The sequence below is a fragment of the Capsicum annuum genome, chromosome 10 (genome assembly GCF_002878395.1).
Source record: "Capsicum annuum cultivar UCD-10X-F1 chromosome 10, UCD10Xv1.1, whole genome shotgun sequence".
Taxonomy (NCBI): Eukaryota; Viridiplantae; Streptophyta; class Magnoliopsida; order Solanales; family Solanaceae; genus Capsicum; species Capsicum annuum.
In genome coordinates, this window is record NC_061120.1 from 23,617,598 (window position 1) to 23,635,238 (window position 17,641).

Here is a 17,641-nt window from a genome sequence, read left to right on the forward strand (position 1 = left end):
AAAGAAACTAAAAATAAATCTAAATATTTGAATATCTAAACATCTAAATATCGGAAACATCTAGTCTGAAAGCCTCTAATACGTGTGGAGTTGATGGGACAAACCCCTAACTAACTCCGACTAACTGAATATAAAAAAAGTACTAAAAATAACTGTAAATACTTGTCCTCAATATATGAGGGCTCACCATAACTATTGTAGAGTGATACTGAGCTGACTAAGGGCGATTGGGGAACTGGGTATCTGAACCTATGTTAAAGACAATATAGTGTAAAAGAGAGTATGTGATCAGTACTTTGAATGTGCTAGTACATGAGATAGGGATTAATTGAAAGACACATGGATACTGAACATGAATGCATGAACATGTAAAAAGAGAATGCAAGACCAAGTAAAATATATACTTAAATAATCTATAAACTGACTAACTGAATAGCTGTTAAATTGAATACTTATCATGCAAACCTGTAGTGATATAACCTGAGTATTGTATTAAAACTATGGGAGCTATCATGTAACCGACATGCCCAATATGAGTTAATCAGAGTCCAACTTATAACCCCAGTTGGAAGGGTGTTAGTACCTTTCCATAGGTACTAACAGTGGTTGTGTGGATCCACTAAACTGGTGTCCCAAAGAACTAGTGTGTCGGTCCTCTACTAGAGGGTGTCCTCTAAGAGAGTGTCATTCCTCTACTGACGGGTAACATCTCATAACCTACACTGGCTACATAGTTCTAGAACTTAGTGATTACTACTAAAGGTCTCAGTTCTCTACTGATGGGTGACCCTTCATACTAGGTCCGCTCGGTGCTAAATCGTACTCCCAACTAAACTGACACTAGTTCTGGTACGTATTAAAGTTAACTGGACACCACAATTGATAAGTGCTCATCATGAATATAATAATCTGAATGTTATGATAAAAAATCATGATCTGATTGACTTGTTACTTGAAAATAAAAGTATGTATAAATATTTAGATATCGGGTGTTCATAACCCACCAACACTGAATGATACTCTAAACACCATAACATCATTTAAAATACTGTAAGGAAATTCACGATTCAAAGACTCAAAATTGTACATTTCACTAAATTGATGAAATCCATAAATTTGAATATGGGGATGTGTTAAACTTGGGAGGACAACATGCTTTCATGATTTAATTCATAACTTGATAAATTTACATGGTGTCAACTGAATATGATATGGGTAATTCAAATTTCAGGCATGTAATAACATAATTCTCATGGGGAAACATCTTGGCATGGCTTGAATTCAAAACTACTGAGAAATCATTGAGTAAATTCATACTTAGCATTCAAATTTCATGAAAAGAGGATAAAGAATTCATACTTGAACAAAAAAAGGATTTTTGGGACTGAATAAGTGAAAGGAACCCATTGATAATACCCCACATAGCTTAATTGCTTGAATCCTTGGAGAAGAAGCTTGGAATTAGAACCTTAAATGGTTGAATCCTTGGGAAGAAAGCTTGAAATTATGTTCTTGGGGATGGGTATGGGTTTTACGTATGATAACTAATAGGGAATGGGAAAATTGATGTACCTCTTGGAGTTTTAATTCGTGAATTAAGTGTTTAGGAAGAGGGGGAAAGACTAAAATGTCCCCTTGGACGTTTAATAATAAGGCAGAAAAACACAGACTCCCTAACACAGAGACTATTATGGAGGCTAGCCTCCATGACATGGCGTGTATTGCGGAGGCTAACCTCCGTGACAGGCTGTGTATCGCGGAGGTCCTGCCTTTGTGACACGCCTAAATCGCAAAGGCATTCTGCCTCTAAGGTCTTAACATCCCTAAACACATTTTCACTCAAAAATCAATGTTTCAAACTCGGGAAGGCCAAAAATAAAATATTAGCATTCTTAGGTCTTAAAATAGCCAAGACTTTTGTACTTAGTGTGAAATTAATACCTTGTACCCCTTTAAATATACATCTAGGAGCTGAAAACGTGTCTAAAATCTTGAGGGGTATTACAGTTTCAATATGCACATTATTCTCATTCTACACAGTTAGTTATTACTGTTTCATTGAATGTAATGTTTAGCCGGATAGTGTAGTTGGTTAGTAAAGTTGTTAGGCAGTGCAGCTAGTGAGTTGTGCTTTTTGTCAGTTAGCTGGCAATGAGCTAAGATATTTCTTAGCTGAATTGCCTCATCTATAAATAGCAGTGTCATTGCATTGTACAGTGACAATTTTTGAGAAATACATTCATTTTCTTCCTTCTCTTATTTGTTTTCTCTATATTCTTCAATAGATGTACAAGTTGGACTGTTTGTTTTCACAGATTATTTAATTTGGTCCTGTTTAGGTTTAGTTTTTGTCTATAAGAAGCAACGGCAAAATTAATGCAAAGTATTCTTGCCAAAACATTAAGAGAGTATTTATAGACGAGACATAAAATAGTCGATGATTTTCGATAAGCAAACATACCACACAACTTAAAAGGAACGAAGCACCAAACACACTTCGGAGAGTTTCACCTAACACTTTGTTTGGATGGTGGGTTGCCATGATTTCATAATGAATGGTACTGTATGGTATGGTATGGTATTATACAGTACAGTATAGTACAATATAATAGTTGGATGGACTGTATCATTCGCTGCTGTTTAATAACAATTTTATTGTTTGGTTCGTAATTGGTAAGTTCACTAAAATTTTCTTAGTTATTATTAATGTTAAATTTATCAATAATTGTTAATAAAATAATTTTTTCTGCTAATTTGTCACAAATTATGCCATATAAATATATTAAGTTGTTAAATTCATGTAAATTTTAACAAAATCAAGACAAGATTTGATCAAATAAATGTAATAAGATTCATTTTGTATAGTAACAAATTTCATTTCCTTTTGATGTTTTGAAATGTAACCATCAATGACAAGTATAAAGTTTAAATGCATCTTTTACAGGTGTGTTCGATATGGAATACAAAAAGAATTCTAGAAATATAGATTATTTCTTACATATTTTCTTTTGTTTGTCACGTAAATAGAAAAATATTTTCTAAAAATAGTTGTGTATATTTAACACAACAGTGAGAATGAATAGAGTAAGGAGGGTGAGATAGAAAAAAATTTTGAAACTTTGGTTTAAAAAAATATGTGGGGGTAAAGTACTGGAGTGGGGGATCGAGGATAGCGATGGGGCAAAAAAGAAGACATGAATTTTTAAAAGTAAATTAAAAATAATTACTTTTGTGGGTGGGTACATTTGGGAGGGAAGCTGGTTGGAGGTGATCGTGAGGTAAGAAAGTTTTTAAAAACTATTTAAAGAAAAAAAAAATTGGTCCAAGGGAGAGGCTGGTAAGTGGTAGGGGAGGGGGAGGGGAGGGTGAGGGTGGCTAAGAAAAAGTTTGAAATTTTCTTTAAAAATAATTTTTTAAAATAATTAAAAGTGGAGGAGCGAGGTTATGATAGGCGAGACATAAGAAAAAAGTTTAAAATTTTGACATGGGGGAGGGGGAGAGAGGGAGAGGAAGGGCAGGGATGGCTTGTGGGGGAAGGAGGGAGGGAGGGGTGGAGCGTGGGGTGGAGGAGGGGGAGGGGGAGGAGATGGAGTTAAATAATATAGGATTAGGTTAAAATAGAATTATATAACATAAATAACGACATATGTGAAAAAATAAGCAATCCACCGGATACCACTAAATCGATGGTTACATAAAGTGAAGTTTTCAAGATTATCAAATCATGAAATTAAATCATACCATATCATACATTTCAAAAACTAATAAAACTAAACATGATTCTCATAATAATTATACCATACCATATCATAGAGAACCACCATCGAAACAATGGTTAAGGGACAATCCGATGGATCAATGGATCAAGTACAGTCTACAACCCACGTTTCTAATCGAAACAAAATGCCATTATAATAATTAAAATTGACATAATTAGCCGTCAATCATACCAATACTTTCTATATATTAAAATACAAAAGAGTGCATAACACATGGTTTTTATAAATCAGACGATGATATTGACACAAATAGTCGTCCAACAAAATGTTAGCGAATATGCACAAATAAAATTATCAACAATCTAATGAGAAATACTTGCCAATATAGAAGATCTATAAATACTTCATAAAAGCCTCTTAAAGACATTTAGAAATTTTTAACATTTTGCAATTCTCCACAAAAGTTAATAGTTGGAGAAAGGAACTGGTCTTCGCCCTAAGCAAAAATAAAACGATAAACATTCAACATGAGAAAAGAAAAGGCTTGATTTAACTAAAGGAATTCAAAGAAATAAAAGAAGAAAATTTGTTTACATCATAATTAATTTCAACAATGATGAAGTCAATACCCGAACCTAAGTACTTGAGGTGCGTTCTTGACTTCTTTCCCTTCTCCTCAACTACAAATATTTATGTAAACAAATCCTTCTCTTCTTCTTCTTCCTCCTCCTTTTGAATTTCAACTGTAGCAACCAAAAAATAAAAACTATTAAGCACAAGAATGAATACAATGAAACTGAATTAGATTATCAATACCTGATAAACATAGACAATGTATAATTAACAATCAATACCTGATTATTTGGTTGATTGTTAACACACACTCCCATATTATATATACATTGTCTATATGTTAATCAAATTCAAAATGGAGGGAGTATTATACTTTGTCTATAGTTAGAGGTGCATTTTACTCGTTTACCCTTATTTGCATTTTCAAGTTAAAGACACAATGCAATGATTAAACATAAAAATTGGTACAATTAATTCATTTCATTTATGCATCAAGTCTAGAACCTACTTCCTCTATTTCGAATTAAATGGCCTTCTTGTCAAAAATATTTGTTTCACTTTAGTTGTCCAAGTTGAAAAATTAAAACTATTTTATACATATTTTTTCTATTCTACTCTTGATAGTATTAAGTATATTCACAATTTTTAAAATTATTGAAAGTAAACAATTTGACATTTTCAAGACTATCGTTAAATGTGAAGCTTTTACTTTTTATTTACGCACTTATTTTGATAATATTAGAGCAAATCACCTTTTACAATATTTTGGAAAAGGAATGTTAAGTTATCAATTTTTATGCTCAAATTTTTCCACCAAAAATGTTATAATTTGAAAGAAAATTTAAAACTTTCAACTTAATAAATGAATTCGCAAAATGCTTAATTAGAATAGAATACATTTGAAAAAAATAAAGTAATTGTGAAAATGAAGAATCTTGCTGAACGTTCAAAATTCATGCATATGCTTCGATAGAGTAGTAATGTAATGGATTGCTCAAGATATCAATTATCCGGTAAAAAGGTTAATTATTTAGAGTAGTTCAATTCTAAATTTGTAGGTTCTAAACTTGATGCACTCATAAAAAGGAGTAATTACATCAAATTTCTATGTTTAAACATGCCGCCACTTGGTGTTCGTTGGTGGAAGTTCTACATGATTTAGTTTTTACTAAATCACTTTTAGGAAAAAGATTTTTTCCTCACAATAGTCGTGTCCGATTAAAAATATTGTACGAATGTCAATCATACTTCCAGACTGGTAAAAACTTACACGCACCCGGTGTATACATCAAATTAATGTTTTTTACCATGATTATGTAATTAAATTAAGTAAAATACACGTTGATTAATCATGATTAAGTAACATGAATTTTAAATTCAAACACATGGCATGCATTATTGTTTTCATGTATACACTGGATGCGTGTATATTTTTTCCAGACTAGATACCCCTATTACAAAGCCCAATATCACACATACCAGATAACTCTACCCATTAAAATTTAAATGAGTAAAAATAACTCAAATCCTAACATCTTTTGCCTCAGCTCAAATTTGAACTTTGAACTGAAACCTCACTATAGATTTCTGCCCTTCTTTATTGACAACTAACCAGGTTACAGTCCTTGGGTGCTTTTGGGACACTATGTAGAGAATACTATGAGAGCATTCAAAAACAACATATGAAAAAGACATTTATGAGAGCATTCAAAAACCACATATGAAAAAGACATTTTAGATGAAATCATCACATAGTTAAAATGGTATATGCATTTATAAAATATTAGAACGGAATTTAATTAAAAAAGATAAAATAAAATTAACTTGTGATATAAAAAATATCAGAACATTAATGTGGTTACAAAATTTCTGAAATGCTAACATTGCTTCGATTATAAGCGTTTTAGAATAGTAGTAAAATAAGAAGTGTAAAGTAAATTGTTTTAAATTTAAAAGTGTATCACTCTTCTCAGGAAAGACAAAAAGAGAGTGTGTCAAAGTAAATTGAAAGAGATGGTCAAGCTTCTTACCTTAGGTTCTGGCTATGCGTTTTCACCCTGTATAGCGGCTTTGATCCTTTCAACAGTACACTTGATGAGACTATTAACAGTTGCAACAGATCCAAGAGAAAGTTTTGCAGTTGGGACAGAATCAACAAGTATCTGAAATGCAACTGTCAGTAAGGAACCACCAGCAACATTAGTATTCTCAGCACTACTAGCATTAGAAGAGCCATCAGGGAGTATTGCAAAACCAGAAGGCAAAAGAGCCACATAGTCAGGATCACCACCACTCAACACCACATTCATTGCAGCAATATCAACCGGTGCATAAATAACATAGCAGCCTGTAGAGTCTAGGCAACTCTCTTGGAGTATCAGCATGTTGTTCTGGGTGGAGTTTCCACTCTACAAAAAGAAATTCACAATTTCATTGCCAATATATATCAAGTCGAAATCGACAATATAAATCCTCATCTTTAATGTCGTTTCTGCATTTAAGCTTATTGTAGTCATCTCTATCCGATTTCATAATAAAATAGAAGTTCTTATTATTTACTGCTGTGTAAATCTCAGACGAGATTAGAAGATCTTTAGAATATATTGGTCTCAAATAAATGTGTTAACATGATGAACTATCTCAACTATTAGTATCTATGTATGTTTGGATTCTTCAAAAATGTTGTTAAGAGCGTACGGATGTAAAAACAATTTTAAAGAGTCCAAACATAACTAATATCATATATATATATATATGATTTACTTTTTTCTTTCATCGTACCCCATTTTTCTTGATCTACATGTATTCAAAGAGATTATAAGTCCAGACCCAGAATTGGTAATTTCGTATGAATTTTTTTCTTTTTTACAATGAGAAGATTCTAATGTCAAAAAGAGCCAGATAGAGAACTTACATTAACGCGCAGCAGAGAGACACTGTTGCCAGAATCACGACCATTTGCAATGTGTGCCATTTCTTGAACTAAGCCACCATTTGAAAGAATGTCCCACTGCACACATTTTATGGATGGTCAGAGCCATTGATACAGTGATAACATAATAAGAAATTCCACTATAATGAAATTTAATTATTGTGGCTGATAAATTATCTTATTTTTCAGAAATTAATTCCAATTCCTGTTGACAGTTATTTAACATTTTCTGAGCGACGTTATAGTATGAAATCTCGCCATACGTAGAAGAAAAACAACAAACTCAAAAAAAATATCAAGGTAAGGTCTGACAATCTTATTGCACATTTTCTACTTGAGATTTTAGTATTTATTAATAGAATAAACCATCAAGACAAACTGTTTTGTGGTATTTAAACAAAACAAAAATGCTTTTGTCCCAAAACGCTACAATAATAAAGATTTCTAACAGTAATAAATATGCATTTTAATAAATGCTAAAGTTTTTACCGGCATTATTTAAGTGTCATTGAAATCAATATTGCTATAGTCTCTAGGGGAATTTACAAAGAGAACAAAAAAGTGTCACTAAATAATTGCCTCTAGAAATATAATACAACCGTAACTAAGCTATTGTTGTCAACTAATTGCGGCTGAATGTCATTTTTAAGTAGTAAAATACTAGTTACTTTTCATTTTTGGGGATTCAAAAACTACCTGAAATATGATCAATTGTTTTAGATGTATTCTGCACCATATTGATATGAAAAAGTCATGGTAAAAGAAATACCGTCTGAGTTTCTAAACATTAGCTATGACACAAAAATTAAAATAGTGTGAAATAATTTTTGTAGGATTCGAACACTCAAATTTTAATTTTAATATATGGATTAATCTAATCCAATTAATCTCAGCCAAGAGGAAGTAAATCAGTTGTCAAACTAGTCTTTTCTTATATTCAATGAAAGGAGGAGCTCCTAGGCAACGAAGGGACGTTACCTTACTCAATGTATGTCTCCTCTTCTAGTAGGATAAAACCAAGCAAGACAAGTTTGTAAATTTATTTACCTCATTTCTAGAATTTTCATCCCTAAGGAAGTCAAAAATTCTCTTTGTAGGAACTGGCAGCCAAAAAGAAGTTGCTGCACTCAGCACAATACCAGGAGGCCTCCCTGGATCATCTATGCTCTTTCTTGTCATAACTCTGACATCATCAGCGCCACTACCAGACAATGTTGTCCATGTGTGAGCAGTGGATGCACCAACTCCAGCACAAAAGCTCATCACCATCCTCTCAGCAAGTTTTAGCATACTTTTTCGACCTTCTGGACTTGTAATAACTATATAAAAAGATTAAAAATAGTACGTTATTTAAACACCTTAAGACAGCAAAGAAGATTTGAGCACGATGGAGCACCACCATCTTTAGTATGCCAATCAAAGTAAAGAATAAGTCAAACGCAATATCAAAATACAAACTATTGTAGCCTAAGGGGAACAATGTCTAGATGCCCCAATGTAACAGATACTCTGGAGAGGTCCTTTTAAAATACACATGGTTCTTCAAGATATACACAGATAGAGGTTTTTCCGAGGTTAACAGATGACAGTTCACCCCCTTCTAATATGGCAGGTCCACCCCTACTGGCAAATATATCTTTTGTATATCAAGAATAAATATACAAGTACAAATATATATATATATATATATATTGTAAATATAATAATTCTGCCATTTAAAAAAAAAATGACATACTTTTCTTTTTTATCCGTTTTAAAAAGGACCACTTTACTTTTTTAGCAACTTTTTAATTTTAACTTTTTACGTGGCATGTTTAAGGAAGGACATTGTGGTACATTTGACATATCTTTAATTTAACACCACAAGATTCAAAGTCTTCAATATTTTCTTAAACTTTGTGTCAAGTCAAACTAGATGATTTTTTTTAAATAGAGGGAACATACAAAAATATATATGTTACATACGTAAACAAAAATAACATATATTCTACAAAGCATATATAATATGGTCGGAGAATAGAAAAGATTTCCTGAAAAATAACATTCATGAAAGATTCATAACAATATTCTGGAATAATTGTGAAGGAAAATTACTTCCATCCAAAAGTAACGGAAGTTATTTTCCTTTAATTGGTGAAAAATTGTTTCTACAGTCAAATACTTTATCTTCCTAATTTACATAATTGTATTTGAATGGACATAAATTTCAAATTGAAAAGAAAGACTTTTGAAGCTAGTGTAGTCTGCAACAAGTCATAGAAAAGTGTTTTTTTAAAAACCGATTAAAAAAATGTCATATAAATTTAACGAAAACACTAAAAATGTAAACATATTTTGTGTCAATTTTTGATCATTCCAAGATAACCTTGCGAGTTTCTTCCCAAAAAGATGAAATCTTTAACACTCCTAAGTTTACTCAACTTACCATCTCCAGTTGGGATGTTACTGGCCATTACACTTGCAAGTCGTTCACATATTCTTTCTAATGTTGCTACCCACCTTTTTGCACCAAATGCCAGACCTGAATCAACAAGAGGTCTATAGATGCTGTGAACAGCTCTATCATCAACCTCAACGTGTTCAATCCATGTAACCTAATGATAAATAAATCATTCATTAATAAATCAACTAAGATAGAATTTAGCACTTTTACACTAATATAACAAGTTTAATATATCATCATCTACTATTTACTCTGTCCCAATTTATGTAACATTAGTACCAGAAAGAATAAAATGTTTTATATCAGTAACAAATATAACTTTCAACAACAACATACTCGGTGTATATTCACAAAGTGAGATATGAGGAGGATAAAGTATACGCAATTTATATAACTACCTCAGATGAAGTAGCAATAACAAATGTAACTTTAATTTACATATTTCATTTTTCTCTTAAGAAAATTATTTATATCAACACAAAAATCTACAACTTATTCTAAACCACAAAATGTACAAGTCTCTTGACATCCTTTAAACTTTGTGTTTAATCAAAAACCATCACATAAACTAAGATGAAAAAGGTACTAGTCAGCTTATAGCCTATTTGGCCAAGCTTTTAAAAAGCCAAACGTGCTTAAGTTCAGGGTTGAGGTGTTGGGTCTCATGAGCAAATGACCTTTTAAGTATTCAATTGGGTAAATATATCATGTTCATGAAAATTGGTGAAACAAACCCCCTATTATGGAATCAACAAAAAATGTTTTAAAGCCTTCAACTCTAGACCCAAAATCTGAGGCCTCACCCCCAAAATTTAAAATTACTTATACAGTACACAAAATAGTTTTCATCGCCAAAGTTATAAAAAAATCCAAATGAGAGGTAAAAAATTAATATTTTCCTTCAAATCCTTCTCATTTCCAGCGGAAAATTTAAGATTCTTAACAAAAAAACACTTCTCAACAAAAGAAAATATCTCCAGTTCAGTCATTGTTATTCCTAACTATCAGAAATTCTTAAAGACCGATGTATATTGTCAAATTAATTAAAGTTTTGGAGTGACTTTACCTTGGAGTAACCATTGGGCAATTCTTGAATTACGCAACCAGATGGCCTTCTTCTACAGCGTGACACTGAAGTAGACCGCAAATTGTCCACAGAAACATCAACCACAGCCCATGCCCCATCAGCATGTTGTTTACAATATCTCACAAAATAGTTTTCACGAGTTGGAACAAGCGGCGTAGGTACTTGGAACTCAGCTGTCATCTAAAAGTGAAATGAAAACAATATATTGTTATGATCTAAATATTAAAGTGTCATGCGAGAACTAATAAAGAAAATTTCAAAAATGATTAATTAGATAACAAATAATAAATATATCAAAAAGAGACACAATAATACATATGTGCAGATCAGAGGAGCAATCTTTCCTATAAAAGAGGGTACAAAATATTGAGAGAAACAATCTAACAAAATCGTTTTAGAAAAGTGAGATAACTCTTCCGTCTCCCAAATTCTCTTCCTAAAAAAGACCTTCAAAGTGCTTAAGGCTACATTTCGAAAGTTGTCGTTTGAGAAGAAAGGAATATTAATTTGTAAAGAATCTAAAATCTTTTTTCCCAAGAAAGATTATCCAAATATGGAAATTTATATTTTGCTTTTATAATAAAAGATGCATGGCTAACACTAGACAGACTAACAGAGACATCCATCAGAAGATAGTCTATGGAGGACCTCGACCCAAACTTGTGAATTTCTTTGACAAAATTGGGCCGTTTGGAAACTATAATACGGGAATTGCTACATGAAAACTAGTAATCACATGGATGATATAATGAGTGCACATATTTGTTTTGGTAGCTATAATTGATTCCTTGCAAAAATAAGTTGCAGTATGATGTTTAAATAAAACTTTACTACTCTCTCTTTGTTCCAATTTCTGAGAAGGGTTTTGGAGTATGAGGGTCATAACACTTACTTGTTACTATAAATTCGGATATACTTAATTTGAAAACTTTTTCAATAATACTACAAGAAAACGTAGCTAATGATTCAAAGAGTACAAAAAATAGTTTGAAAAATTATAATCAAGGAAAAAATAATTTGACAGTTCAAACAGTAACACCTTCACATAAATAGAGATGAAGTAGAAATTTGTCCATATTTTAAAAGTTAATTTAAATACATATATGAAATTGAGGTTATTATGATATTTAGGGGGTAAAACCCATAAATTTTATCTTCTTTTTTTCTTTGTGGGGGTGGGGATGAAAATATATGATTAGGAGAATTTGAAACAAACCACTTGCAAAGCACCATTGTAGTTTCCAGCCACGCCAGTCGATAGGACTTCCAATATCGTTGCTTTTGACACTATGCCCGTGAAAAAGTTTGTCCATTGGTTCTGCAATTATCGCAAGGTTTATTTATCATTAAACAAGATAACGAATATGGAATATCAAAAGAAAAATTTACCATGCCTCTTTATACCATTAATGGGAAAATTCTTTCTGTCTCACAGAAATGGATTCAAATTTTTATATTTTTGGATTAATAAACACTTTGGACCATTTTTCCGAGACAAAAGAAGTCCCCAAGGCACATAAAACAAATTTCTTTGACTATATGAAAACAATTCCTACCACATCCATCAAAATTTCCACCAGATTAACGTAATTCACAATGACAACGGCTGATTCTCGTGAAGCTTCAGATTTAAAACCCAGTGACTTTGGTCCAATTCCTCGAGGAAATGTCCTAGCATATTCCTCCTCATTTAATAAGACCTCATTAGGATTATTTTCCGAACTTTGAATCCACAAGGGTTCTCCAGTTTGAGCTAATCGAATTAATTCTTCCATTGCTGCAACGGCAAGCTCAATAATAATTGGCTTGTCAGCCTCAGTTGGACCAGAAATTGATCTAAGAAGGTCACCGGCACTAGTACTAGTTGTGAACATTTCTCCTAATTGATGACCAAGATTTGCCGCAGTTATTCCAAGATCAAGTGGTGAACGAGTTGGTGGTCCAAGTGAAGGAAGTTGAGGATAATTTAGCATTGGTTTACCAACATATTTTGCTGCAATTCCAGATATCCTGTCAATCTACAAAGACCAAAATATTATATCAATACTTATAAGAATTTTTAGCAGTGGCAGATCTAGATTTGATGCAACATGTTCGATAGAATATTTACTATAACTTGTATTAATATGTGCGATTCTATATGTTCTAATATAGTACTGTTAAGAAATTTTAGTTCTGGCAGATCTAGACTAGACGCAACCGGTTTGATAAAATTTACAATAACTTGGATTAACATGTGTTATAAACCAAATGGGAGAGCCCAACCCAAAAGATTAGTCTAATAGGTGGGAGAACACATTTGGCTTATAATTCCCTTAGCATTTCTCTATTTTTTCAATGTGGACAATTGGTTCATAACAATCGTCTTCGCTTGAGATTCATAACAATCGTCTCCGCTTGAGAACCAACGACCTCGATGGGTACGGCTGAGCCTAGTTGGTCACGGCTGGCACCCCTCTTAAGTCCAGGCCACCACTCTGAGTCACGGCCCAACGCGCGGCTCCCCACACGTGGATCGATCCTCGTTGGTCAAGGCTACGCCCAGTTGGTCACGGCTGGCACCTCTCTTGTATCCAGGCCACCACTCCGAGTCACGGCCCAACGCGTGGGACTCTCACGGGAGAACTCAACCCAAAAGACTAATCTAACAGGTGGGAGAACCCATTTGACTTATAATCCCCTTAGCATTTCTCTATTTTTCCAATATGAGACAATTGGTTCATAACAAGATGTGTTATTTTATAAAAGGACAGTTCATCCATCAAAATTTTTGTAATGCATAGGGTTTGAGAAAAAACCGAACTACAAGGACTAATATATGCTATAACATATGTTTCAACTAATATAAATTCACTTGTATTGGATAGAAAGCTTAAAAAACAAAGGATATCTTTTGAAATTTGAAGTTTTTGATTTAAGAATAAAGTGAAATGTTTAAATTAAATTGTTATAAAATTTATAAGAGATGTTTTCTTTAGATATGGACTTAAAAGAAAAAATAAGTTCACATAAATTAAGATAATATAGTAAAGGTGGAAAATAAGCCTATATATTACATTAGTAACCCGCCCAATCCACCCAAATTTAATTGGATTGGGTGATGACTAATTTGACTAAACCAAAAGTCATGACTCATCTAAGTATACAGACAAAATGAATTAAAAATAGACGCAACTATCTCATTTGCCTCCTCGCTTTGTGACAAAATAGGAAAAAGAAAACTAATTTTTCTATTTTATTAAAAAAAATAATTACTCTTAGAATTGAAAACTTTACAGCTTATTATAATGGGTGCTTTTCTCATTGCATAAAATCGTAGAAACTTTCTATTCCTTTAATTAAAACATAATATTCATTCTCCTAGAGCTTTAATTCCACAGCTTCATGCCAATGGGTGCTTTTCTAAATAAATATAGGGCGAAAAGTCGCTCTTTCTATATTATACTCACTAAAATTGGGGCACATGTATATAGAGCAGAATTTATCGAATTTAAATTTTGAATTTGACACTGCCTTAAAGGATTGGGATTTGATTAATTACCTCTTCTCTTAGACGAGCATTTTCAATCCTCAGATGTTGCTCATCAAATGACATTTCCCCTATGGTAGCAGGGCCGCCACAATTTGGACATGTTGCAGTGGTAAGTGCTTCTTTATACCTTATATTTTCGGCACGAAGTTTCTCATTCTCATTCCTCAATTGTGTGTTTTCATGCCGTTCATGTTGAGACTACAAAAATTTAATCAAAAAGCAAAATTAAGTCCATTGAATATGAATTATTTGCAAGAATAGATCTCATTTTCAATTACATTGAATACAGACATTTAAAGCTAATCTAAGATGTAATACGTTGTCCAACAAAAAACATTGAATACAGACATTTAAAGCTAATCTAAGATGTAATACGTTGTCCAACAAAAAAGGGAAATAAACAAGCTTATTTGGATGATATATCTTTTATCAATACAATACATTGTATTTTTTTCTATATGGCGTTATGCATCATCAATTTGAATGATAAACCTATAATACTCTAAAAACAATGGAGTATAAGATTAAATTATTATTAAAGAAAGTATAAATGATTAAAAAAAATAAAAGATATGATTTTTAAATAATAAGCAAAGACAATTTAGAAGGAGAAAAGGAAATGAGGCGACCACATCAGTCATCAGATAGATGGTCATATCAAAATGGAACTTTTCGTTATTACATAACCATAATTCAATGATAAGTTGCAATTAAAATTAAATAACAATCAAAACAAATATTTTATTTAGAATAACAACTACAATAATTGGTAGATAATTGATTGAAAAATAGAGAAGTCCATTCATGTACCTTCATTTGAGTACGTTTGTTTTGGAACCAAAACTTGACTTGCAAAGGCTCTAACCCTAATCTTTTCCCCAAGTCTTTTCTTTGTTTATCATCAGGATGTGGACATTCTTTAAAAAACCTGTCAAATGATTAATTGGAGTACTAAATTACAACTACAACAGTACGTAATGTCACGAAACTATTTTTACTTAAATCATATGTCAGAAGATGAATGAACGAATGAACAAATACTTACGACTCCAATTCTTGAATTTGATGTTGAGTGTGTCGATGGTACTGCTTCTTCTTGGGACGTTTATTAGGATCTTGATCGTCTCCAGACGGGGCTTCCATGATATCAGTACCCGATTTGCTTTCGAATTCATCATCTCGAATTAAATCCAGCTCGTTTTCGGGTGTCTTACGAGTCATATCAAGCAAAAAATTGTGGCTATCGAACATGTTATGCTGAAACATCTTGAGTTATTTTGTTCCTTCTTGCAAAGCTAATTAATGACGTTTAATCTGCCCCAAAATGACAAATTAAGACCCAAAAAAAAAAGAAAATAAATAAATTCATCTCCGTGTAAACACCAAAAAAAAGAAGTACTAATATGTAGTAGATCCTGAGAAGTAACCAAGCCGAAGAAATGAAGATACAAATAATTCAAATATTTTCCAAAGAATGAATTGGATGTAGACAGTTCCAATAAGATTTGGTTATGAAGGAAATGCATTCGTTGATTTATTTCATCTATATAGATATCATATGACAAGCTTTATTATAAGCACTCTAGTGCCAAAATTAAAACATAAAATGATATCAAGGAGTGCAACTTTAATTTAATTTTATCTTTCTGAATAATTCCACTTGAATGGTCTTTATTAGTACCTAACAACTCAAGATCCAAACAGATCTCAAGAATAGAAGAGAGATAAGAACGAACGGTTCTTTTTTATGTCATTAAAAGAAGAACAACAACAGTGAGAATTGGATCAACATCTATTCTAAGAGAAATTTGTACCATTAGGTATTAAAATCATGACTTACTTTCACAGAATACCTGCTACCTCTCAAAGCCTGTCGGAAACTTCATGGCGGTGGACTTTTTACCACTTATGCATAGCATATATGACATAAGCCCTTCAAGCCATAAAACAATTTCTCTCTCCTTTCTATATATGTCGATATTTCTGTTTGTTTAGTAAGAGGTTTGGTTAGGGCATAGAGCTTTTATAGAAACACCAAGGAGAAAAGTAACTGAAAAAAAAAAAATTAGTAGTAACAAACAAGGAAGAAATGTTTTTGGTTTTTGCAAGTCAAACAAAGAAAAAGACTGAAATGAGAAAATTTAGGAAAAAAACAAAGAGAGAGTTGACATAGTGTGAACCCATAAACCTCTTATATTTTCACTGTTTTTTATTCCCAAAACTTAGGTACTCGTATGATATAACACCCAAGAGCATCTAGGCAAATTCCAACTTCACTGGCATTTCTTTTTCTGCCAAAATATAACGGCAGAAAAATATGGTAAGTCAAAAAAAAAAAAAAGAGCATACTTTTAGAATTTACCAAGTGAAACTTATACTACTATTACTATCTGCGTTGCTCAGACTTTGCAAAAATATTATCATATTTGAGTTCGGTTCTCCAAAATATACTGTTTTTAAGGATCCGAGCAATATAGACGGCTACAAGACGATGATAATAGGTTAACTTACATGAGTCGTTGAGACGCCTTGTGACAAAAGCAAGAGAACCTTTTTTTTCGTTGAAGTATTAGGGTTTTTGACAAAAGAGAGAAAATGGTTAAATCTGATTTTCAGGCAAAAGGGTTGCTGGAAAACAACAACAACTAACTTTTTGGAGAGTCAACATGTAGATAGATAGACATATATATTTTCTTATAGGTTCAAATTTGAACACTTTTCTTGTGACTAGAATTTAAGAAGAATAGTTTTTGAGGCTAAGGATGAAAAAAAGAAAGAGATAGAGTTGAAAAAGACAAAGAAAAAGTGTGAGAGGGTAGGGTGGGGTGGTTGGGGGGTGGGGGAGTGATGAGAAGGTGAAGAGGGAAAAGGGAAAGGGAAGAGGTGGGAGAGAAGTGGCAACAAAGGAGTTAATGCAAAGCGTATAGAGAGGATGAAATTGCATTTATGGCTTGCTATAGAGGTGTTAATGTTGTTGTTGGTGAGAGGGAGGGGTGGAGGAAGGAGTTAATGCAAAGCGTATCTTTTTGTTCATCCACTCTTCAATATTTGTATTGAAGTTTTGATTAATGATGAAAAAATTATTTGACTTACTTAACTCACTCTTTAATTATCTTTTATGATGATAGTTTTAAAAAATTATACTCCCTCCATCTCAAATTTCGTAATTTAATTGCTCATTTTACTTGTCATTTTTCATTTATCAAAAAAAGGCAATTTTGTTTTTTCATTTTTTACCCTTTGCGTTAATTATTTTTTTTTCAAATTAAAATGTAAACAATACTTAATAGGGGTACTATGGTAAACTAAGCATATATATTATTAATTATTTTTTCTTAATCAATGTGTCATTTCA

The 17,641-nt window shown here is 32.3% G+C and overlaps 1 protein-coding gene across 2 annotated transcripts; it reads right to left on the reverse strand.

The window, feature by feature from the left end:
- Nucleotides 1-4,095: 4,095 nt before the first annotated feature.
- LOC107845553 (homeobox-leucine zipper protein MERISTEM L1) lies at nucleotides 4,096-17,301 on the reverse strand. 2 transcript variants are annotated; one of them, XM_016689940.2, is made up of 13 exons: nucleotides 16,798-17,301; nucleotides 16,127-16,269; nucleotides 15,332-15,600; nucleotides 15,097-15,214; nucleotides 14,296-14,484; nucleotides 12,311-12,772; nucleotides 11,971-12,072; nucleotides 10,734-10,934; nucleotides 9,650-9,818; nucleotides 8,272-8,543; nucleotides 7,207-7,302; nucleotides 6,323-6,700; nucleotides 4,096-4,462 (listed from the first exon to the last, which is right to left on the reverse strand). In XM_016689940.2, exons 3-12 carry the CDS (start codon nucleotides 15,550-15,552, stop codon nucleotides 6,335-6,337), a joined length of 2,196 nt encoding a protein of 731 aa, XP_016545426.1. In that variant the 5' UTR covers nucleotides 15,553-15,600; nucleotides 16,127-16,269; nucleotides 16,798-17,301; the 3' UTR covers nucleotides 4,096-4,462; nucleotides 6,323-6,334. The 2 variants fall into 2 exon arrangements, with proteins under 2 accessions (XP_016545426.1, XP_016545427.1); XM_016689941.2 differs by lacking the exon at nucleotides 16,127-16,269 and having other exon boundaries at nucleotides 16,798-17,206.
- Nucleotides 17,302-17,641: the final 340 nt, after the last annotated feature.